Source organism: Mytilus galloprovincialis, chromosome 3, assembly GCF_965363235.1.
Source record: "Mytilus galloprovincialis chromosome 3, xbMytGall1.hap1.1, whole genome shotgun sequence".
NCBI classification, from domain to species: Eukaryota; Metazoa; Mollusca; class Bivalvia; order Mytilida; family Mytilidae; genus Mytilus; species Mytilus galloprovincialis.
Genome location: NC_134840.1, coordinates 26,762,593 through 26,787,922, shown reverse-complemented (window position 1 = coordinate 26,787,922; position 25,330 = coordinate 26,762,593). Strand labels below are relative to the sequence as shown.

The 25,330-nt window shown below is 31.6% G+C and overlaps 3 protein-coding genes and 2 long non-coding RNA genes across 13 annotated transcripts in view; 3 read left to right on the top strand and 2 right to left on the bottom strand.

Annotated features, from left to right (window-relative positions):
- Positions 1-7,755, top strand: part of LOC143067572 (uncharacterized) — a 31,713-nt gene extending 23,958 nt beyond the window's left edge. For all 5 annotated transcript variants that reach the window (XM_076240915.1, XM_076240917.1, XM_076240919.1 and 2 more), the window contains exon 4: positions 2,379-7,755. In XM_076240915.1, coding sequence (XP_076097030.1) covers positions 2,379-2,535 — 157 coding nt within the window. In that variant the 3' untranslated portion in view covers positions 2,536-7,755. The remainder of the gene's footprint in view (positions 1-2,378) is intronic.
- LOC143067575 (uncharacterized) lies at positions 1,291-2,088 on the bottom strand. Its single transcript, XR_012975979.1, has 2 exons — positions 1,631-2,088; positions 1,291-1,335 (listed from the first exon to the last, which is right to left on the bottom strand). It is a non-coding gene; the product is annotated as an uncharacterized LOC143067575 (long non-coding RNA).
- A 4,378-nt stretch (positions 7,756-12,133) lies between the features above and the next one.
- On the bottom strand, positions 12,134-14,369 carry LOC143067570 (uncharacterized). Its single transcript, XM_076240913.1, has 2 exons — positions 14,269-14,369; positions 12,134-13,895 (listed from the first exon to the last, which is right to left on the bottom strand). Exons 1-2 carry the CDS (start codon positions 14,325-14,327, stop codon positions 12,134-12,136), a joined length of 1,821 nt encoding a protein of 606 aa, XP_076097028.1. The 5' UTR covers positions 14,328-14,369.
- LOC143067571 (uncharacterized) lies at positions 12,386-15,710 on the top strand. 3 transcript variants are annotated; one of them, XR_012975976.1, is made up of 4 exons: positions 12,386-12,525; positions 14,285-14,421; positions 15,074-15,173; positions 15,650-15,710. It is a non-coding gene; the product is annotated as an uncharacterized LOC143067571 (long non-coding RNA). The 3 variants fall into 3 exon arrangements; XR_012975977.1 differs by lacking the exon at positions 15,650-15,710 and adding an exon at positions 13,541-13,665 and having other exon boundaries at positions 12,388-12,525; positions 15,074-15,233; XR_012975975.1 differs by lacking the exon at positions 15,650-15,710 and having other exon boundaries at positions 15,074-15,233.
- A 2-nt stretch (positions 15,711-15,712) lies between these two features.
- The window catches only part of LOC143067568 (sodium/hydrogen exchanger 2-like), a 74,688-nt gene continuing 65,070 nt past the window's right edge, over positions 15,713-25,330 (top strand). For all 3 annotated transcript variants that reach the window (XM_076240911.1, XM_076240910.1, XM_076240912.1), the window contains exon 1: positions 15,713-15,913. The gene's annotated coding sequence lies outside the window, so the exon portion shown is untranslated. The remainder of the gene's footprint in view (positions 15,914-25,330) is intronic.

Sequence of the window (25,330 nt, the reverse complement as noted above, 5' to 3'; positions counted from 1 at the left end):
TTCCTTTACAGCAGATAATACAGGAAGTTTATTGACGAAATCTTGCACACGCTGGAGCGGGTTTTCCTTTTCGTCAGGAAGATCGCTAACTGCTTGGCTTCCGTCGTCTTCCAGGACACGAGCCTCGGCTTCTGCGGCTGCAGCTTCTTTTTTTGCTTCGAGAATGTTCCTAGCGGCCTTAAGTTCGGCCTGTTCTCGGATCGCACGTGCGGCTTCCTGTTCCATTTGAGTTTTCCTACGAACAGCTTCTTGTTTTGAACATATTGCTTCTTGTTCCATTTCGACCTTGATTTCTGTTTGTCTGTATAGGGTCTGTTCCTGTAATACGGCTTCCTGCTTTAGGAGGGCAGCTTCTTGCTCGGCAAAGGCTATCTTTGATCTAGCAGACTCTGCCTTGGCATGTTTTCTCCTTGCTAGGCTCGACATGTCAGAGACGTGTGAGCTCCCACTGTGCGAGGTGGTTTCGCCCTTAGATGTCCTCGTTTTTGTAGATTTAGCCTTTGTCAAGGTAAGGCGATGCTCGTGCAAAGTCTCAATTGCCAGTTCGACTTTAGACATTCGGATATCTGTTGAGAATTTGCACGTATCAATGTCTTGAAGTCTGTCTAATGTTTTCATATTTTTGAGAAATTTCAAGTACGCGTCTGTGAGCCTGCGATACTTAGTACAGGCTTGTACAATTTTATCTTGTGCTGTTAACAATTGCTGGAGGTCGTTAGGAGGCTTGGTCGTTTCTAATAACTGAGAATCTAGGTTTGACCATAGGGCCTCTAAGTCGTGATAGAACTTGTCATGTTTTTCTATAAAGGTTCCCTGTCCCTTTTTGGTAAGTTCACGCACTCGCCTAGTCTCGGCTTTTTCATCTACATTTGTTGTTTTAGACGGATTTTGTAATAGTTCTAGATCTGGGACATTTCCCTCTGGGGGCTGTACCTCTTCTTGTTGTTCCGTGTGACTGGGATCCATGATGTAAATCAACTATTTGTAGGCAATGTTTGTTCAACGTTGTTGGTTGGCTGCCTAGGACGCACAAGCTGTGTTGCGTAGTGTCAAGGTAACAGCTACGAACGATGCTCCGTTGTATTTCCTGTTCAGGAGATGTGTAGACAAGTTGTTGTCAATTTACTAGCACGAAACGTTGTCGTTGAAACTACATTATTGGTCTGCTGACTGTCGTGGAGTGACGTACGTTATCCAAGAAAAACAACAGGCAAGTTGTAGCTTTTTCACTGTACTGGCCGGACCAGTGAGTGTAACCAAGACGACTGGGTTTAAGTAAAGATAAAACAATCAGGAGCTGACTTTTATTTCACTACCAATCCAAATGGTGAAAAACTGAAAATACAAATATAAATACAATTTTACAATGTGTTCAATGATAATTAAAGTCCATTAAAAATACGGATAAACAGTTCGTAGATATATAAAGCTGTTAATGTTCTGTATAATAATAAATGGATGAATACTCTTGCACACGTCGGGTTCTGTCTTGAATTAAATTGTGTTATCGCAGATACGAACAGTTTGAACGGTAAAATGTTCATAGTTTCTTTATAACATAGGGAAATATTTTAAAACAGTTCATCGCTAATGTAAAGACATGATTTGTAATGTTTTAAATGTAACTCACGCTGTGGTTAGCCATGAATTGTTCCTTTGGACAACGTGTCCGATGAATGTTCCTTGTAGTTGTGCACACGACTCGCTGAGCAGTTTTACGTCACTCAGAAGAGAGGGGAAAGTAACACGGATTCCTACACTGTCCTGTATAAAACTCCTAAAACTGGCGCACATAAAGCGATGTACGCAATGAAAACGTTAACAATATAAAATGATGATCAAATGAAGAATAAATGATGAATAAGTTCCAGAACAAGACAACTCTTTCCATTTTTATGCCCCTCGTAGGGAAATTATGTTTTTCTGTCTGTGTGTCTGTACTATCGTCCTTTTGTCTTTTTCCATCCATCCATACTTTCGTTGTCCGTTTATGTGTCCATCTGTCCCACTTCAAATAAATGTTTTTGATCAAGGTAGTTATTGATGAAGTTGAACTCTAATAATATTTTTTTCCTACTAAGATTTGGATCACTGTGATATTTTTATTAGATTTTTTTCCACTACACATGTTCCTATACTATGAAATAAACTTCCTTAAAAGAGTTGAAGCCAAAATTTAATGCAGCTCATTAAACACAGTTCTTTTTGTTAAGAACCCTCCAAAATATCCTGGTTTACAGTATAATATGATTTTAATCTGCTCATGTACGCTTTTTCTGGAACATCAATACAAAATGGTATTGATTTTCATACATTATTATACAAGTTACTGGTAACATTGTACTTAACGATTTACATTTTTTTTTTTTAAATTTCAGAAGACCACAGACATCCCCATTACGGACACGACCAGAAGCTATGGCTAACTATCAAAAACACAGAAGCTCTGAAATGGGGTCCATTTTAAGAATGGAATCAACGTCGGTAAACACACCAAGAAAGTATAATAGAAATATGCGTTCAGAAGACTGGTAAAGCTGATGGGTCTAGTCACATTTCATATACTCAGAAAGCTTAAGTTTGATGTGCTTGCTTAAGATATGTTCAAATTCACTTCTAATTTTATGCAAATTTTACATTAAGTTTTGATTTATTTTTACCACTGATGAACTTTATGAATATTCAGTAAGCTGTTTAAATTGTAAATTGATTTTGTCTTTTCACATAAAAGTATATTTTAGAAATTGCTATAAAAACATGAAAAAATGTTACTTACCAGGAGCAATTTGAAAAAAAAACAGAAAAAAATTTATACAGGAAAAGAGTTACATTTAATGAACTGCTTCATGTCAAATGTAGGGTAAAGGTCTGTCATCATATTCTTCAACTGTGAATACTATGCCTTTTTATACATCATGTGCCTTTATATGCACCTACTATTTTTTGCCAAGTGGTGTATGTTAAAAGTTGTCTTGTTGATTATAACAAGACACTTAATGTTTGGTTATTATGGTCATAACAATTTGTGTTGTCCTTTTGAAATCAATTTTTTCTGTGGTTTGCATAATTGTTCAGTGACAATGAAATTGCCTCTACCATCATAACAGTCAATAATTGTATTATTTATATTGCAAAAGTCTGCCTTAATTATTATTTTTTCAATTTTGAATATCTATCCGCAGTGGTATATATTAAAAATGTGTTGAGAATGGTTAATGCATTACTAGTTTTAAAACCTGGTTTCAAATCGTGATTACCGGTACCTGATTTGAAAGTATTAATACCTAATGATTAAGAAAGGCTATTAGTTATAAAATTTCCATTGCTAAGGTTTCTTTTAACATGTTTAATGACATGTTATTTCCACAAAATATATTATAGTAAGTGAACTATGGTAAGTATTAAATGGTTTGGAATCCAAACTTTTCCCTTTTACATTATACCTCAGAATTTTCCAAATTAAATTGAACATTTTTTAAACATCTTATTATTCAATTTTTTACTTATATATTTTAGAAATAATATATATTGTTTTATTATTATTTTAAGCTTTAATCCCACCAGAAATTTGTGAACTATAAGTACAAGATACTATCTGTTTACAATTATTACTAGAAATACCCACCATTTTATATATATTTATCAGTACATAGCCAATATATACATGATATATAAATGTAAAAAAACCTGTTATCTTTGTATGAATTCTAGTTTGCCCCAATGTTGGCGGAAAGATACAATGAATGCAATTGATAAATTGTTGTGCAAAATGCATTATAAAACTGTATCACTTGTTTAGAGAGTCACAACTGTTATTGTTTTTTGTTTTTTGTACAGATCTTGTCCAAGGATTTATTTTTATTAATGAATCAATATAAATCATCTTCACAGTTAGTTTTTTATTTCGTTTACAATTGTGACATGATTAAGAAGCTTATCAAACATACAGATTGTGTCAAAGAAACCCAATAAAGATTCCAGTTTGGAAAAAAATTACATATTTGGCTGTGACAGTGTTTTGGAAAAGTTCAGTGTAATGATGAAAATTGAGAGAAATAACATCAATGATTATGATATGTATATGTGCTTACTTTTAATTGTGTTGTATAATTTTTGAGAACTGAATGTATTTATTTGCAGTTTGATTCAGGTGTAAAAATTGCTGTCCATTAGTTTTTATTGAGTATAAACCACTTGCCTGCTTTTATCATAAATGTGATATGATCACTTGTTGTTTGCACATTTTGAGTATTCCAAAACATCATACATTGTTAGGGCTTGTAAACCCTACCAGTAATTAATGACCAAAAAATACATCCACATTTATATATGGTCTCTGTTGGATAGTTGTCTCAATGGCAAGTATACATATATTTTTTTTATATCCATGTCTTAAGACCGTACTTTGACCTATAATGTTGTATTTTTTACAAACTGTGATGGAGAGTTGTCTTATTGGCTCTCATACCACATCTTCATATGTCTACTTAAATAAACTAATGTGATTTTATGACATTAAGTTGGCTCGTGGGTACAAAAATTTCAGCAAAAAATTAAACCTTTATTTTTTCATAACAAATTTTATTCACTACACTAGTAGTTATTACTTTATGATATGGTACAAAAATCAACCCAAAAATTTGATTCGGTTTGGCCCCAGATGACTTTTAAAATGTTTATATCATTGAAAAAGCTCCAAATTATCTCCCTTTGGTGCAAAAATGCCATTTTTTGGCATTAAACTTGAAATATCTTTTTTAACTCATCGGTGACCTATATTTTTTATTATTGTTTTCAAATAAGCTGTACATAAACTAAATAATTGTAAAATTTAAGCGATTTCTGTAATTAGGTTATTTTTTTATTTCGATATTACCTTTATTTCTCCTATTGGTTCAACAGAAAAAAAGGACATTAACAAAAATGTATGCTTCTTCCGGAGGCAGATTGTGAGCTTAAATGAACGGTGACCCCATTATTTTATTTCATTTTTCTTTTAAGTATATGATAAAGTTGATTTATAAAAAAATATAGCGAAATCCTATATTAGAAAAAAAAAATTGATTTATACCCAGGAGCCCAAAAAAAATCATAAAAATTTGTATAAATATTCAATATTATGTTCTCATTAGTTAATTTAATCAAATAGTAAAAGAGTAAAACAAATACAGTTAAGTATCAACAATATGTTTCATATATCAAATGAATGTGAAACACAAAGAATGATAAATGGTAACAAACCATGTTCAGCCGGAATTGTTCATTTTATTTATTAAACATGTTAAATAGAGATATGTATTTTTAAATGGCATAACAGTCTTTCAAATTAGAATTACATAGATTTGTAGGTACCGGTAAATAGATTTAGAAATTGTAGTGTCAACATTAGACAAAACTTAAGACAGTACCTAGTAAAAAGCAGTATACAAGACTAAAGGTTTTAAAATAAACTAAATGTCAGAGAGGATATATTTGTGTTCCTAAAAAAAAGAATTCATGATTAATGAAAAGAAAGATTTTTATGCAATGTTCTAAGGAAAACTAGACAGAACTTGACATTAATCTCATAATTTTAAATAATTATTTGTGACTTTTTCTTAAATACATATTGTAGATCAATTCAGTTACATTGAGACATATTTATGTGTATTACGTTGTATCATCATTGTATTGGCTTATGAGGTTAAATCTCAGTTTTATCTTTTTTGAATCATTTATAGATGGTTTTATTGACATTGTTAATTTGTACTTAATATATAAAGTAATCAAAATTATTCCATTCAAATTATTTTTTTTGAAATGAATGGCTTTGAAGTTGACCAGAGTTATCTCCCATACTATATTTATTTAGATTTTTTATAACCCTTCCATTTATGTCGAATAAAAACACTTGGACCAAAATAAGTACAATTCTGTATGTGTTTTAAAGACAAAACTATCCTATTAACTTGCATTTGTTTCTATAGCATACTTACCAAAATTATATGTTTTGAATTATTTTTAGGATTAGGCTTTCTTATATTACTAAAAAAGTGAAAGGAAGGATAAAATATATTACATGACTTCAGGTATATTTGATCTTTGATAAACTTCCAAAACAGAGTTAAAATACATGTACAAAGAGAGATTAAGCTTGTCTTAGGCCAGGATTTTTTAATTTATTGGTTTACGGATCCGCCGACCCGATTTTGCTGATTTCCAGAATAAAAATAAAATTCACTTTTCACGTTTTTTTATTCCCGCCGACCTTAACAAATGCATTATCCCTGAAAAATAATTAAAATATTTTTTTTCCTGAAATGAAATGCATTAATCACTAACAAAATTGACAACACTTTCTGGTGTGAAAAAAAAACCTTCCAGTTTACGTTTCTAAATATAGACAAATCAATTATAACTGACCTTGAAATGTCGTTTGCGCAAATAATTTTGCGGAACGAAACTTGTGTTTAAAACCAATTACACAATAAGTTCGTTTACATTATTTGTCATCAGTCCGTAAGATGCATCATCTCATAGAAATAGACTTGTCCAAATGTGGACAGGCCAGGGTGAAGGCATCAAATTAAAGAACTGAATATTAACAAATCATTAGGAATTTTCTTGTTTTTATAGGTAATAAAAAAATGTCGTTCATTTGGATAAAAAAACGGGAATGCAAGACAACAGATTAACCCGATATCGTTTTTCCAGTGGACGATTCTATTAGGTTTTTGACACGTGTGTTGAAACTTATTTTCGTACGACGTTTATGCATTTTTTCTTTATCAGTTTTCGTGCTTGAAGATCATTATTTACCAAGTTTTCTGGAATTGATTAAGAGCTACGCGAATCTATTTTTCTTGTTTCTGAAATGATGATTTAATTTCGTCTTTGTCCGTGCATCCCCTTTTTTTTACTGTAAATTACTAGACAATGTCCGTGCATCCCCTTTTTTTTACTGTAAATTACTAGACAATGTCATACCAGAGACATATATACACAGCCTTTTGTATATATGTCTCTGGTCATGCGTAGTTTATAACAGCTGAGCAATAATATTTCATCGAACCAAAATTTTAGAAATGATGATAAAATAGCATAACAAACATATTGCTAGAAAGGTGAAATATATATTGATTTTGCATATTTTTTTGTCTTCAAAGATGATTTTTTTTTCTTTTTTTTCCCCGACCGACCGACCCGACTTTTTCATGGGGAAAATCCGTAAACCAACAAATTAAAAAACCGTGGCCTTATCATAATATGGCCAGGATTATGGAAATCATAATTCCAAATGTGGCACGAATTCCTTGACAAAGAATTTCTCCTATAAACAAGTTCTTTTAAAAAAAAATTTAAAATTAAAGAAAATGCTAATAAAGAATAAATCCTTTCCAAATATAATGACATACCCTCACATTATATAAAGCTTAAGGCTGTTCCAGAATTAAACATTTGGGACATGGGAGGCACTCTTTCAAGACCCAAACCACACATAATATAAAACATTCATTTTACTTACAATGCTTTCTAAATTTTAAGGATAATCCAACCCACCATACTTTTTTAAGGCAAGTGCCTCCCATGATAAATTTTGTAATAGCCTTAATAAAAAAATTCTAGGATCATTATGATTATGGATAGAAAGGCGACATGTTAAGAGAAATTAATAATTTAATTATATTTTTATGGACAGATAATGGTATAAATAATATATGTCCTATGCATTAAATGCAAATTTTTGTTTGTTCAGTAATAAAACATAAAAAAATATTTTTAACACTTAAAATTTTTATTTCACCTCATCTTTAATGTCAACCATGATCGAAGTTATACGTCCAATTTTCTACAATTAACATATATATTTTACATATCATACATTTATAAATTTTATTATCTATGCAAATTTTAAAAAAGATATGTTTATACACTTTTTAAGAAAACATATGTTTTTGTTTTGTTCATTCCAGAACAGATTTATTCTCCATGTTGTGAATTGTTTTGTCGAATTGTTATCTGCCAATTTAGTTTTTGTATAAATAGTTTTTTCATATGCAAAAAAAATAAAGATAAAAAAAAATATGAGAAATTGTCTTAATACTTCTTTTATCTTGATCAGTGGATAAATTGTTAATAAATATATGTGTATGCTTTGAAGTAACTATCTAAATATGCATACCTGGAATTAGGATACAAATATATTTACATTTTTGTACTAGTGTTTAAGTAAATAAAAAGCTAAATTAGTTAACCAATACTCAAAATTTAAAAATTCTTTTAAAGTATAGTCAAACCAGGAGAAATATCTGAGGGAAATAGCATACTCAAAATGGAGGAAACATGTCATGGGCATCAACAGGGTAGGTGTGTTCTGCTGGTGCATAAATTATGAAAATGATATTTTAATTTTTCAGTACTACTGAAGTAAGTCATTTTTCATCAACATGTATGATAGAGGTAACAAGTCTTCAACTGCTACAGTTTCAACTAGGATACCTAAGACTTCCTACAAAGCAAGGTTATACACATGATTAAGTAAACTCACTGCATCTGCTATTATAAAATTGTACCTTTTTTCAAGCAAAATTCTTCCCATTCATGTAATTGCAATTCCATTGTGAACAATCTACATTAACTACTCACGAGTATTGTAACCTGGTTATATGACTTTAATCTTGAAATATTACAAAAGGACCATGTGTATATAAGCTGAGATACAAAGTTCATAATTGTATTCAAAGAAACAGTGTTATATGATAGTAATCGTTAATTTTTGATCTGTTGATGAAGACCATCCTCAGGAAAATGCTTGTCAAAAGTGATGTTTGGGGATTGCAGTATCCAGAGACAAAAATTTAAGTGACACTATTTCAACCAAATATAAGCTGTATACAACCTTTGCATTTCAGTTATTGACCTCAAATTGAATTGTTTCCTTATTGTTCAAAAGAAGCAGAAGTGGAAAATGCAAGTATTGAAAAAAATGTTTCTGTCTCGTAAGATATTGTTCAGGAACAAAATTTTACCAAATTATTTATGATCCCAAAGTACTCTATCAAACAATTTTTTATTAATAAAGATTATTTATTACCAGCCAAAGGTGCATCATCCACATATTAAACTGGTCAAAAATTAGAAAAATACTAATAGCTCAAAAGAGTGCTGTTCCCCTACAAGTTGCGAACATGTAGGGTAGGAAAATGTATTGGGCGTAAACAAACCCGATATTGGTCTAAAGGTACTAAAAATATCAGTACATTAGAAGGGGTAATTTCATACACAACTTTGGTACCCATACTGGAGTTAGCTAGAATGGGTTCTTTGGGGGACTCTTTTGATGAAAGATGTTGCAGACTTTGACGTGGAGATAAATCTGCTGATATCTCTTTGGTTTGTCATTTCCCAGTAAGCAGCAAGATGGTTCTCTCTAAGTACTTCGGCTACCTCCACCATAATTACAGATTCTGCCCATTGTCCTTACACTCCCTTGTGTTGGGGTGGGGATTATCCTTGTAAATATTATTGTAAATACGTTAGTACTAGTATCTTCATTAATTCTAATAGGAAGTGTACAGGCATTGGCAGATCCAGGGGGGGGGGGGTTGAAACCCCCCCTTTTTTTTGGCTGCTCAATGCATTTGAATGGGAACATATAGTTGAAACCCCCCTTTGTCCTGGGTTGGGAACCCCCCCTTTTTTTTAATTGGCTGGATCCCCCCCTGACACGGATTCCACTGTACCCTCGCAGCTCTAGAACGGTTGCTCCATAAACGGAGGGAAATACGTACATATGTGAGCCAAAATTTGTTCCTGTGAAAAAAGTTCCAGTGGAACTAAATATGTTCTGGGAGAACTTTTTTCACAGACAATTTCTATATAATTTGTTCCATCTCTTTGAAATAAGTTCCACACTTTACCTGGTGAAATAAGTTCTGGGTTGGTGAAATTTGTTCCTTACCTAGTGAAATAAGTTCCATGTTTGTGAGATTTGTTCCTTACCTGGTGAAATAAGTTCTGGATTTGTGAAATTTGTTCCTCACCTGGTGAAATAAGTTCCTTGTCTGTGAAATATGTTCCACTGGTTAAACAAGTTATCTTATATACTGAACAATTGTCATCAGTAGGTTAAAAGTCATTATAAAAAACATGTATTATATTGATAATGTAAGGCAGCAACCATTTGATTTTCTGGGGGGGGCTATGGTTTTTTTTTCTGTGCAAACTTTTTTTTTCGCCTTCGGCGAAGAACAATCTATTTTTTTAGCGACAAACTGAAGACAATTTTTTTCTTTCAATTTTAGCATTACATATAGTGGCAGCTGAGGGTGAAACAAACAATTTTTTTTACTCAGGGTCCAAAACAAATTATTTTTTTCACCAAAACCTGGAAACAAACTTTTTTTTCCAAAAAAAACCATAGCCCCCCCCCCCCCCCCCCCCAGAAAATCAAATGGTTGCTGCCTAATGCATAGAAAGTGTAAACATCCAATTTGGATCATGTGGAGTAAAGCAAAAGTTTAATAACATACTCAATTAATAATACTAAAAATGACACTTATGAGCCAGGAAAGAGTAGAATAAGAAATAATAATAAAAGTCATTCCGAAAAAAAAGTATTATAACGGTTAGAGATGAACATTTGTACTTTTTTGAAAAGGACAAAGTGACTGATCAATTATATTAAAAGACATAAAGAAACAAAAGACAAGCTCTTTAAAAACTGTGCAATGATCATAGGCTGATAGCTAAGTACATGTATGATTAGAACACCCATGACGGATCAGCAGGAAACAAGGAGGTCAAATACCACATAAACAATAAAACATAGATACAAATTATGATACATTATAATCGCTTTTATTTCTTATCTTCATCCCACAGTCATGCCTTCAATATTGCAAATGTACCCCATGCAAGCACAGAACTTATTTTCTGTGAAATAGGTTCGAACAGTACATTTTCATTGATTTCTGTAAAATACCTTCATTCAAAACTAATGAACTTATTTCACTTTTTTTTTTTAATATTAATATTGGAACAAAACTCATGGTGCTTTGATTTTTGTTCCGGAACTTATATCACACTTGGTTAAAAAATTAGTTCCGGAACTTTTATAGTGCTGGAACATATTTTCTGTGACATAAGTTCCGGTGGAATATATTTTCTATGAAATTTGTTCCGGTGTCACGCCGGAGGTTACAATTGCGCAATTATTTGTTTACATTTCACCGGGAAGTTTTTGAACCCAAGATGGTAGTAAGGAAAAAAATCTATGAGGCTTCTGATTGGATGGTATGCCTTCAATTTATTGATTTTATGAAAGATAAACCATTTTTGTGCAAAAATAGTAACAATTTGGAATGATTGATTTAGTATTCTCTGTGGAAATATTTTTTTTGTGGTAATAGGTTGACTGAAATTTTTGCTATGTCATTTAGTGCGGATTTTGGAAGCGTCCATAACAACAGCTATTTAAGGCAATTTCCGCCGCATAAGCATGTTGTTTTTTTTTACTGAAATAAATTCTTAGTATGTCTCCTTTCAGATTCTGGCTTTGGTTTCTCTGCAATTTATGTACTTTTTTTTTATTAGGATTCAAAGAGACAGGGTACCCTATGGAAAATGCATTGTAAATAATTGCGCAATTGTAACCTATAGAATTTCTCTACTTTCACTTTCGATATTGGATTTTCAGAAAATCTGACTCTGAATCAAACATTCAATTGATTTGGATTGAATTTTAATCAATATGGATGACTTTTGGAGAGAACTACAACACAAATTCAACAAAAAAACCCAGGGAAGTGTCAATGGAAAGGGGTGTATTGAGTGGTCGGGCACAAAAAAGGGAAAATCTGGTTATGGCATACAGGTTGTGAAATGGCCACAGGGGGAGGAAAAAAGGGAGGCTGCACATAGAGTGGCATATATGATTAGGCATAAATTGACCAGATATGATATGCCAAAGGTGGATGAAAACAATAATGCAATAGAGTGTAGCCATATTTGTCACAATGCATCATGTGTAAATGTAAACCACCTTGTGTTAGAACCTCATGCTATTAACTTGGACCGACTGCACTGTAAAAACCAGGGACTATGTTCAAAGAGTCACAAACCATATTGTTTAATTTAAAAGTACTAAATTTATTTATTTTCGAATAGAAATCTTCTTCTGCTTCTTGTTCTTAACATACGGGTGGTCTTCATGTTTCGATTTTGATGATTTTATCCCGCGGTCAGCTTTCATTAGCATATTCTTTTCATATTGGATTATTTCGCTGAGTTTTTCATATAATTTGTATAACTTGCACCTTTTTTCACCTCGAAATACTTTATAATTTACACTTTGTTTGTGTTTTTTCTGCAAAATGTCAGTTTTTTGAATATTTTTCAGAGCCTTGTATGCACTACTGCCTACTGGAATATCACAGTGTAGAGCACTACAGAGTTCTAATATAGACTCCCCTGGACCATAATTAACGCTGTGAGCTGCTGCATGTGCACGACCAGACATGTTTTTCTTGAAAGTAACATTTGAAGGTAATGATCTTCTTAAACACCTATTAAATCCCTCAACAAAATTGGTGTTCATGTTTAACCGTGTCTTTTCAAGCACTTTGGAACCTAGTCGCTTATTTATTTGTTTCCGAAGCGAGTCTAAATTCTCATTGCAGCTACTTATTTTAAAAGAATTTGGTAAGAAAGGACGGCCTTTCAACCACGATCCCTGAAATCCTTTACAGGCAAAGGAGTTTTTTCTGCACCTGGCATGATCTCCCATGTAGCAGTAAGCTATGGCATCCACAGTGTGAGAAATTTTATTTTTTACTTTGTAAAAGTCTCCAGCATAAAATTTATAGGCCAGTAATAGTTCTTTGTTACATCTCTCAGTCAGATCAACAGAGAAATTATTCAAAAGTTTTTGTCTTTTTAGTTTTGTTGTAGCTGGCATCACTTTTAAAAGAGTTTTATCTGACTTTGCTCCTTTACGTACATGGTCGGAAAGATGTCTAGTGTCTAAAAAGTTTTCTGGCTCAACGGTATTTATTCCCTCATTGTGAAGGTCCATGGCAGCTTTATAGGCAGAACTGTCTGCATCAGTAACTAAATGCTCAATTTCAAGTTGGTCTCCCTTTAAATCAAGGAGGCATTCCCTGGCCCAGGTATACTCATCTCCTATACTTTTTACCATGGGTATATTTGCACTGCAATCATCTGTGCAATCTTCATGAAGTCGGCCTGAGTCATTGTCTACGTCAAGACTAGAATGTTTGGAACAGAGCTTGTTTTTGATATTTAATGCTAATATATTGTGTTTTGATGTTTCATTTTCAGCTGCCGTATAAATTGTTTGTGTTGCCGGTTGAAATGGAGTGCGGCCTACACCAGAATACAGTGGATTATTGTACATTCCATCCATTTGAACACTTATAGCATGTGGATTTTCCTTGCCTCTTAACTTATTTATTTCTACAATATCATTTCTTCTTCTTTTCATATCCTGTTTATTAATTTGTTCAATTTGTTTCATGACTGTATTTGCTCTTCTTTGTAGGCTAGATGTTGTTGGTGCCAAGATGTTACCACTTAAGAAGATTTTTTGTATACCAGAATAAGCAATGGGTGATTGACTCAGGCCGACATGAATTGCAGTGTCAAGTTTTGATGCTTTTCTCCCAGGTTTCCCACTTTCCAATTCTTCATACAGGGTGTACCGCTTTGATTTGTAATCACACTTTGTGCATATTAACTGTTGTCGCGTTCCAAAGCCTCTTTTCTCTTCATTTTCTAAATCGCATAGCAGAATACCTTCACACTGTGGATTTCTCAATTGATGTTCTTTAAATGCTGCATTCCACATTTCCTCCATCTTGTATATACATATTGCTCTGTTTGAATTGTAATCCGGTCTAAAAAATATAAAAAAAAATAAAAATTAGACTTAGCAAAGTACATATGCCTATTTACTGATTTTGAAAATAGAGTTACCTGCCCCTTAGTTGACAGATATTTTGCTCTGTGATTTTAGATGGTACATAGACTTTTAAATCTTGCAATATGTATGAAGATGCTTCTTTTTATTAATATATTTGTTGTTAAATTCATAAAAATAACAGTTTATATGATTATACTGTTCTTTTTTAATTAAAAAAGGTGCATAGTGGCTCAAAATGGGCAATTTTTTGTACTTTTTACTCTATTATTTCCAAATTATTGTCTTTTTTGGTAAAAATATTTCACTTAAACTGTTTATGAGTAAATATTATTCAATTGTTAGCTTACCTTTTGTCCTTTTTAGCATTTTTCCTGATTGGTTTGGTAAGAAGCACCTCATCACTCATTGGACGGAGTAATCTTGCAGCACGGCAAACCCTTTTGGATTTCTCCTGTGGATTAGCATACGGATCTTTCACTAATAAATTGTGTTTTTCTTTGGTAAGTCTAATGTACTTAGATGTGTAAGAGTCACTTTTATTTTGTTTCACAGTCTTTCTTTTCTTGTTATAAGGAACATTTCCACCTTTGAATTTGTGTGTATTTCCCTTTTGGAATACCATATTTAGTAAAACAACAGAATTTTCACTTATATTCTACACTGTCTTTTTTTTTTATATGCTGATTTTGAATAATGTTCTTATAATTTCTTTTTGCAATATAAGTTGAAATCAAATGCTCACTAATTTATAGAAGAAATTGAAAAGAAACAGATGACCCCTTAAATTTTTACAGAATTTCTAAATAGACAACAAGATAATGTTTTGATATTTTTATAGTTTCTGTGAGGACAGCCAGATTTAATGCATATCATCTTTATTTCTCTTATCATTGGTAATAAAATGATAGAGGTTAATGATTCAAAGTGCCTCTTCAGTACACTTTTTTTTGGACAAAAGTTTTGAAAATATATGAAAAAAGACTGTTTTTCACTATTTTCAATAAATCTTGGGTATATTCCACCCTGAATAAAATTTGAAATCAACTTATACATACACAAAGAAACATTGCTTATATGTACATGAAAAAACAACATTTGTATTTTTTTGTAGAATTTTAATGCTTGAAATTTTCATTTAAACTTCTGTTTCAGTTGGTATTGCTGACTAAATCTTCTACTGGCCGCAAACATGGGATGAAGTATAGAAATGTCCATTTCTCAAAGAAGACTTCACAGATCACTTCCTAATTTGGTGTGTGTGATAGACATAGATAGTTGTATATGCAGGCAAAAATAAAGTCTCATTTGAAAACTTTTTATTCTTTCTATAGGTTACAATTGCGCAATTATTTGTTTACATTTCACCGGGAAGTTTTTGAACCCAAGATGGTAGTAAGGAAAAAAATCTATGAGGCTTCTGATTGGATGGTATGCCTTCAATTTATTGATTTTATGAAAGATAAACCATTTTTGTGCAAAAATAGTAACAATTTGGAATGATTGATTTAGTATTCTCTGTGGAAATATTTTTTTTGTGGTAATAGGTTGACTGAAATTTTTGCTATGTCATTTAGTGCGGATTTTGGAAGCGTCCATAACAACAGCTATTTAAGGCAATTTCCGCCGCATAAGCATGTTGTTTTTTTTTACTGAAATAAATTCTTAGTATGTCTCCTTTCAGATTCTGGCTTTGGTTTCTCTGCAATTTATGTACTTTTTTTTTATTAGGATTCAAAGAGACAGGGTACCCTATGGAAAATGCATTGTAAATAATTGCGCAATTGTAACCCGGAACAAAAACACATGTACATACTGGGGACAAATAATTCGGAAACGATATTCCGTTATCGGTTTAAAAGTATAATTGCTAAAAGGGGAGGTTACTCATACTGATCAATCAAGAAAGTTAGAGTGAAGACTTTAAAAAAGTGTTTATTTTAGAATATGTACACCTATCACGCTTAAAGTTGCAGAATTCTATTTGAAATTGACGTAGGTTTTACAATTAATTTACGTACATGACAAAAGTGTAATGGTAATGGTCTTGAATAGGAAGTGAAACTTCTGACTTTTGTCGTTTTGTCGAAGTTCCGCATTCTTTAAAAAAGAAATAGTCAATGTTTACTTGTTACAAGTAGGTATCGGGTTTGGTCGCTCCCAAGACACGTTTTTACCTTACACGTTCTTACCCACACGTATGATCATGGGTTTGTGTGCACCTTATTTTATACAAATACTGACTGAACATGTTGTCTTGTTGTACATGTAGGTACAAAAATGTACGGAAAGTGATTTTTTTTTAATCGACTGATCTAAGAAAACTTTACCTCATTTTAAAGGCATTGTGAAGACATTTTCAAAACAGTTTCACTTTTATTAATACACATAATAACAACGAAGTTTTTACTATTCTGGAAAAACTGTTTTCTCTTTTTAAAAAATAATAAAATATATTTTTTTAATCATTTGGGTTATAGTTTTGTTTATATTGTTTCTTTTACATCTTGTTAGTCAATTTCAATCCTCCATATTAAGTTTTTTGGTCAAAATAGAAGCATAAAGCATGAAAATGTCAACCACTCTTATGAAATTCTATCGTCCAAAGTCACATAACATGAAGATACCTTTATATATTCCTTTTTTCAGAGCATCAGTTGGTATATTGAAAATGGAAAGTAAAACTTTATAAACATTTGAATGTAAAGAAACAAATATAGATATGAATATTACTCTTTATATAATGTATAGGTTTGTGTGTGTGTATAAAAAGGAAGATGTATGATTGGCAATGAGACAACTCTCCACTAGAGACCAAATGACACAGAAATTATCAACTCTAGGTCACTGTACGGCCTTCAACAATGAGCAAAGCAATACCGCATAGTCATCTATAAAAGGCCCCGAAATGACTTGTAAAACAATTCAAACAAGAAAACTAACGGCCCTATTTATGTACAAACAATGAACGAAATACATATATATATATGTAACACATAGACAAACAACAACCACTATATACAGGCTCCTGTTAAGTTTGTCTCAACTATATTTAATGAAATGCATATATAGATATATATATATATATATATATATATATACTGCTTTATATTAACACTTAACTGAGTTAAGGTTCAAATTTTGGGAGTGTCACTTTTACAGTTCTTGAGTTATGTCCCTTTATAATGTTATATGCTAGCGAAGGCATCATCTGTGTGCCTAGAGTTACATGTATGGTCCTTTGAATTAGAAAATTCACTCAAATAATCAGTTTTCTACACTTTTATTCGTCATGGTAGAAGATATTGAATTGACAAATTATCATAATTGTTTTATAGCTTTATCATGAAAAGTTACAGATAGGGATCGAATTTTGTTCTGATCTGATGATTTTGTGCAAAGCTACATATGGTCCTTGAACTTAAAAAATTCTATCAAATAAACAGTTTTTTGCACTTTCATTTGTCATGCTTGAAGATATTGATTTGAAAAATGGTATTATTAGTTACACAGTGTGCAATTGTCCTAATACGAGAATTTATTGACCCGATAAATTCCGTATTAGGACAATTGAACACTGTGTAACGAATTTATCCTGATTTTGTTATATTACATATTATTATATTCAAATTCAATGTTAGGCCAGGATTTTTTAATTTGTTGGTTTACGGATCCGCCGACCCGATTTTGCCGATTTCCAGAATAAAAATAAAATTGACTTTTCATGCTTTTTTATTCCCGCCGACCCTAAGAAATGCATTATCCCTGAAAAATAATTAAAATAATTTTTCTTTATGAAATGAAATGCATTAATCACTAACAAAATTGATAACACTTGCTGTTGTGAAAAAATAAAACTTCCAGTTTACGTTTTTAAATATAGACAAATCAATTATCATAACTGACCTTGAAATGTCGTTTGCACAAATAATTTTGCGGAACGAAACTTGTGATTAAAACCAATTACACAATAAGTTCGTTTCCCTTATTTGTCATCAGTCCGTAAGATGCATCATCTCATAGAAATAGACTTGTCCAAATGTGGATAGGTTGAAGGCATCAAGTTGAAGTATTGAATATTAACAAATCATTTGGAATTTTCTTGTTTCATAGATAATAAAAAAATTATCCTCCATTTGGATAAAAAACGGGAATGCGAGACAACATATTGACCCGATAATCTCATTTTTCCAATGGACGAGTCTATTAGGTTTTTGACACGTGTGTTGAAACTTATTTTCGTACGACGTTTTTACATTTTTTTTCTTTATCAGTTTTGTGCTTGAAGATCATTATTCACCAAGTTTTCTGGAATTGATTAAGAGCTACGCGAATCTATTTTTCTTGTTTCTGAAATGACGATTTAATTTCATCTTTGTCCGTGCACCCCCCTTTTTTTTTACTGTAACTTATTAGACAATGTCATGCGATGTTTATAACAGCTGAGCAATAATATTTCATTGAACTAAAATTTAAGAAATGATGATAAAATGGCATAACAAACATATTGTTCATTGTTGTTAGAAAGGTGAAATATATATTGATTTTGCATATTTTTCTGTCTTCAGAGATGATTTTTTTTCTTTTTTTTTTCCCGACCGACCGACTCGACTTTTTCATGGGGAAAATCCGTAAACCAACAAATTAAAAAACGGTGGCCTTAGGACAATATCAATAAATATATTTTAGATATTAAATAAAAAAATGTGAAAAATAAAAAATATTATGACTTCAAACAGAGACATATAATACAAGAGATTGGCAACTCTAGTAGAGTCTATATAACGGCCAATGAAATCACTTGGCCACCGGAAGTGCTTGGGATTATGATGTGACCTGGGATGAAGGAGGATCGAGATGAGAAAATTCCGCCATTGTTGTTAAAAGAGACGATACGCTTACAGATTTGTTTTCTCGTTTATGTCGATTGCTTTCACAGCTAAAGCATGTAAGTATATTCAAAAGATACATTTTTACTAGTTCTACCAATTTGTTTATACTATAATGTGCTGAGATGATGATAATAATCAAATGCAGACCAATTTAAATTCGGTCCATTCAGCTTCCCCTCTTTATTGCTGTAGAACCGGTGTGGCCCACCATTTTTTTTCCATAAAACTTTAAAACTTACGATTTTATATACAATTTTAAAGTGTTATTCTACTCCCGATTGTTTTCCCGTTAAAATGATACTATTTTCGTATATTTTGATCAAATAGTGTTTTCATAAAATACCATCAAAGGTGATTTATTTTTTTCACATTGATACCCAAATCCAGCAATGCGAGAATTACCTTTTTTTCATAAAACTTAGAAATTATCGAATAAATATGCAATTTAATGAGCCTGTATAAATTCCAAACGTTATCTTGTTAAAATAAGATCAGCGGGGCATATATGTGTATACCATGGACATGTACACATTCCCAATATATTCTTCTTTTCTTTATAAATTTTGCCCATTATTCTCTATTCTTTATTTATTTTAGCACCCCATCATTCTCCACACTGAAGATGAAAAGGATCATCCAATTACGACACATCTCGGGTCGAGTTGTACGTTCTGAGGAAATTTCTATTACATCAGAAGAAGTCAAAGGAGAACTCTTGTTAGATGAACACTCAGACCACACTTATGCAGCAAAAGAACAGCCATTTGAGAATGAAAAAAATATGTACACTTGAATTTGATTGCCATGCTGATTTTTTTCTTGCACCACTGGAAGGCACAGAGCAACTGATTACACAATACATTTGTAATCGAGATATTTGCAGTGAATGAGACACACAATGAACATGAAGAACCTTGCCTTTCTCCCATTCTCCCTTTCAGACTTTATGCAATTTATTACAAGTTAGCATCAATGATACATGTACATATATCCTTAGCTGTACAGATACCAAAATTTGCATACAGTTGAACTGTACCAGATCAGTTGCAGGGAAATTAGCATGAAGCTCTCAGTTATCATTGACAGTAACATTATAAGTGAATGTTTGATAATAAAAATATTATTTATACCTGGAATGAGTTTTGTTCTTTTATATCTTGGTTTAATTATTGAAAAAGGATGGAATGATGTGTAGTGATAGTCTAGATATATTGTATACATAAATACTCATTTCAGAATAATGGGATGTATGACAGTGTTTTTTTTTACAGAATGATGTAATTTGGTTTATCTAAAAGCCACACCAAATTAATTGGTTTATAGGTTTTATAGATATGCTTACTGTGGGAAAAAACATAACAAAAAAAAAAACACCAAACAAGAACATAAAATTGTACGGCTTGTGATAATGGTGAAATCTATTATCATGGCTTTATTATATTTGTGTCTTTCTAAAGTAAGAAGCCTGTAATTCACTTGTGGTTTGTTGCTGTATATCATATTTGGATTTTTTGGTACATAAATCGGGCCGTTAGTTTTCTTGTTTGAATTGTTAAACCTTTTTCATAAATAGACCTTGTATAGTTGACAGTGCAGTATACATTTTACTCATTGCTAAGAGCCTTATGGTTACCGAAAGTTGTTTTAAATTTCTGTGTCATTTGGTTTCTTGTGGAGAGTTAAATATTATATTGCATATACTGTACAGAAAAGAAATGTCATACACTCGCACATCAATATATAAAAATATGAAATATTTTCCACTGGACGTTAGGCAACCATCAATTAAATCAGCCTGATCAACAGCAAAGGTAGTCACATTTTCGTGCAGTTTGCATAAAGTAAAAGAAAAAGGTTTAAACTTACAAATCAGGTCAAATAGTTGTAAAACTATTTACACATGTGCAGGTCTGTTTCAAAACTAAAGGAGATTTTAACTAGTCCAAAAGTAAAAAAAAAGATGAAGGGAAAAATGTACATTTCGGAACATTTAGATATCAATATGGCATTAAAAATGGTGTATGCTTTGAAGTCAACTGGCCAAGTTAACAGAAGTACATTGTATAACATAGTATTAAAAATGTTTCTTCTTACAAAAATAGTTACATGAAAAGGCAGCAATCTCTGCTGCTGTGAGTTCTTATCGTATATTTATCATTTCCTTACACTTAAAATATGGTTTAATCTCTGTATATTTGAGGTCAAAAGTAAGACTTATATTGCCTTTTTCTCTTAAATGATCATTAAATGTAAGTCTGAAATACACAATCCGTGAAAAGGAGAAACCATAAATTTACCGACAATCATAAAAAAGAACTAAATGCAAGCTCATAATGTAAATTTTGAAAAAAAAACACACTTAGAAACCAATTTACCGACTATCATAAAAAACAACTTAATACAAGCCCAATTAATAATGAACACAAAAAGTAATAATTTTTTAATGATCTATAAAAATTATGAATATAAGACAAAGTTGATCATGATTAACGGCAAATAAACAAACAAATTAAGTTTTTTTTCTACTCATTAATTAAATTTATATTTTGTATTTTTGGAAAGATTGTGGACACCTGTGGTGTAACAACTTCTTGTGTACCAGGTGTCAATTAAAACTCTTTTAAACAGGTTGTGATTTACCTGACCATCGAATAATTCAAGCCTAATATACATGTCACACTGTGAAATTATGTCTCCGACACAGGTGTATATTAAATAGAAACCCATTATGAAACTATCAAGTAAAATGAACTCTGATACAATTTATTAAGTGTCAACTATTTAATATCGTTTTTTTTTTTTTTAATTCAATATCAAGTTATGTCTATTTTTCAATAATACAAATTAAAATGACATTGAAATAAATATTTATGCATGAACTCAAATTATTTAATTAATTCTGTTAAATTTAACACTGAAACAGTTAATTTATGCTTAAACATTCACCCTTACTTCGAGTACTTTTAATACTTTGATAAAGACTCTATTACCCAAAGAGATCTCGCGAGGTTTAAATGTGGCCGTGTGATATTACAGGATTTCGCCGAGTTGCCAATCTCTTGTATTATATGTCTCTGCTTCAAAGCAACTCAATTGTTTTTTGGTTTTTTTTATTAGATAATTCCAATTGACGTAATAAATAAGGGAGATAATTCCAATTGACGTGATAAAGAATTGTACTGAAATTTATTAGGACAATATCAGCCAATCAAATTGCGAGAAATTACTCTAAATCAGGATAAATAGTTTTATCATGGCAAGTTACAGATAAAAATAAAATTTTGTTATTTTATAGTCCTTGGACTTACCAAAAAAGAAAATTCACACAAATAATCAGTTTTCAACACTTTTTTCGTCATGCTTGAAGATAATGACTTAATGTTTGTTACAAAATGTACATGCATAATATAGTTTACACAATAACAAGTTATACATGTAGATCAAGTTAGACTTTTGTTCAAATACAATGAATTTTTAAACGGTAGGGGACTATGTTAATATATTGCCATGAATACTCACAGAATACTGGTTATCAATAAAAATGTTATATGATGATTCATTTACAGGCAAGAACATTGTTAAGTAGATAGCTTTTTAAAATAATTTTATTTCAAGAATTAACTTAGATCATATATAAATTTACTAGTAAAAATAAGGATGTGCTTTCCTGTTTGTTATAAGTTTTCTGCAGATACAGTAAAACTACCAAACTTAATTTTGGTATCAGTGAAAGAATCTAGTTTCTAGGAATAATATTATTTGTGATAATGAAATCCTGGATTGTATATAATGCTGTTATTTTTCTCTCCAAATTAAAAAAAAACCTGTCAGTTAAGGATTGATTAACTTAAAACATGGCTTCAGTTGGAGACATTTAGGTTTTCATTAAGAACAGAGGAAACAGTTTATGTTTGTAGACCAATCAAAATATTCCTAAAGTTAAATACAGGATCATACTAAAATTTTTTAAATTTTCGCAATTTTCATTGAATAAGGTACTGTGAAAGTACTTTAATTCGTGGGTATCAAGTTTCGTAGTTTGAGCAACATTAACATGTTTGAGGGTTTTAGATTTCTAAAAAAAAAATGAAAAAAAAATTGAAGCCATTAAAAAACGAAGGTTACAAACTGTCTGGATTGAAGGCACTTGCAAAGTAAACATTGACTGTGTAAATTGTAGTGACCACACTTATTAACCCGAGTTATTGTAGTTCATAGTGCATTTCCCATGTGACTACTATCATAGTATTCTCAAATTTGGCGATATTCAATATATTCTCTAGATCATATCAGTAGTCAAACCTACACGGGGATCTTTCAAAGTCTTGATTTGGACAAAGGTTGTTTTATTTCGTTTGACACTTAAATTCGCGGATAGAGTCATCCACGAAAACCACCAAAATTGGTTCCCCACGAATAAAAGAACTTACAGTATACGAAATATTTTGACGGTTATTATTTTGGTTGATTCAAAACTTTTATCCATACCTGTGCATGTTTACTTTTTAATTGACACAATTTATTTTGGCAATTTTGTTCTTTCCGCTAAGATAAGCGAAAATTTACACCCCACGAAAATAACCCGCTATACTTATATACGGTATCATGTTTTAAAATCGATAAAACATTATTTGTTGCTGAACATTGACATAATATTTTCTTTAGTAATGTGCTTTATTTTGTCAATTTGTTGTATTTCATTTAGAAATCAATAGGCTTTAATTCCTAATGCTTAATTGATAACTTTTAATTTGCAATGCTTTAATCAGACACTACATTTATCTTATGACTTCTTAAAGGTCAGGAACAACAATTTGAACTGTTTAATTACCCTCCTGGGAGATGAACAGATTAGTAGGTCTAATTTTATTGTCTTTATTACTGACAGAACAAATTGGTACAATTCCCTTCAGTTTGACTTGTTTTTAGAATGTGAATGGTATAGACAGAAGTGGAGACTTGTAAATAAAACTATTTAATATTCATATTAGAATAAGAAGATTCAGTATACTTGTCAAGGATACATCTCACCAACAGAGACCAAATACCTTAATTTTGGTCTAGCATGCAATGAAAATTACCAAATGTGAGTGATAGGTATTTTGGCTATCCAAGTGACAGTGACGCTGCTAACTAATTGTATAATTATACATTTGTGTATTTATGAAGAAAGAAAAGTAGAAATTAAAAACCAATTCTTCAGAGAACAATTGAAGGTCTTTCCAGCTCAATAATAAGAATGAAATTTAAAAAACGATGTTAGAAAATGTCACTCCTTGTTGATATAATTTGGTTCTTCAAATTGATATAAAAAACAAGATTAATAGGTATATACAGAAGACTTAATTGTTTTATTATGAGCAGAAAATAATTTTAAGCAAAGGTCAAAATCTAGAACGTCAAATTGACCTTTGACCTTGACCCCAATTTCTAGGTCATAGGTCAGTGATCGCAAATCAAAAGACCCCAGGTTAATCATTTGGATGGTTGTTGAGAAATACTGATTTCAAATACATAAGGGGAGAAAACTCTTTGACTGAAATAGGTTGAAGTTGCGCCTTTTTGTAAACAGTAATTTGGCAAACAAATAATATCATTAACTGTAACAGCTTCTCTTGAATAACGATAACAAGCAAAATTCAAAATTATAAACATGACCTTGACCTCCGACCTTGATCTCAATTTCAAGGTCATAGGTCAGTGAACTCAAAACCGAAGACCGGAGGTCAATCACTTGTATGGTTGTGGAGAAATACTGATTTGAAATAAATAAGGGGAGAAAACTCTTATAAGGGTTAGCCAAAACACATTGAATGAAATAGGTTGAAGTTGTGCCTTTTTGTAAACAGTTATTTGGCAAACACATCATATCATTTACTGTCACAGTTTCTGTGGAATAAGGATAACAAGCAAAATTTAAAATTTAGAACATGACCTTGACCTTTGACCTTGACCTCAATTTCCTTCAAATGGACCAAGGACTTCATATCAAACGACTGTAGGCGTCTATGACTTATAACGTATGAATTTATCCAACAAATCGCCCATCTTAAATTTTCAAAGGAAAATAACTCCCATAATATGTCTTAAGATCACTCAAGTCAAAATAAAGTAAATCATTCTAAAGAGGAGACAAACAATTTGGTGAAAACAGTTTGCTAAAATCTTTTACGGTTTTAGAGATATAGCGATAACAAAAAAAAGGGGACGCGGGGAGATAACTCCTATAAGAATAAGTGTTTGGTCACACAGGGTGAGTTTTGAAACCACCATTACTGTACAACATCATTGGCCAAAAAATCCATTCGATATGTTGTAAGACTAAAAAGCATCTCAGATGGCAGAAGAAAAAAATAATCAGAAGAAAAACAAAAGGTCTTTCCACGAAAAGTGGAAAGACCTAATAATCTTTATTTTGATGTATTTCCCATGTACATGATAATATTAGTGAGAATTGATATCCTGCAGCTAATACAGATTTCACAGTTTGTGGTTTATTAAATTTTGATAAAGTGATTTC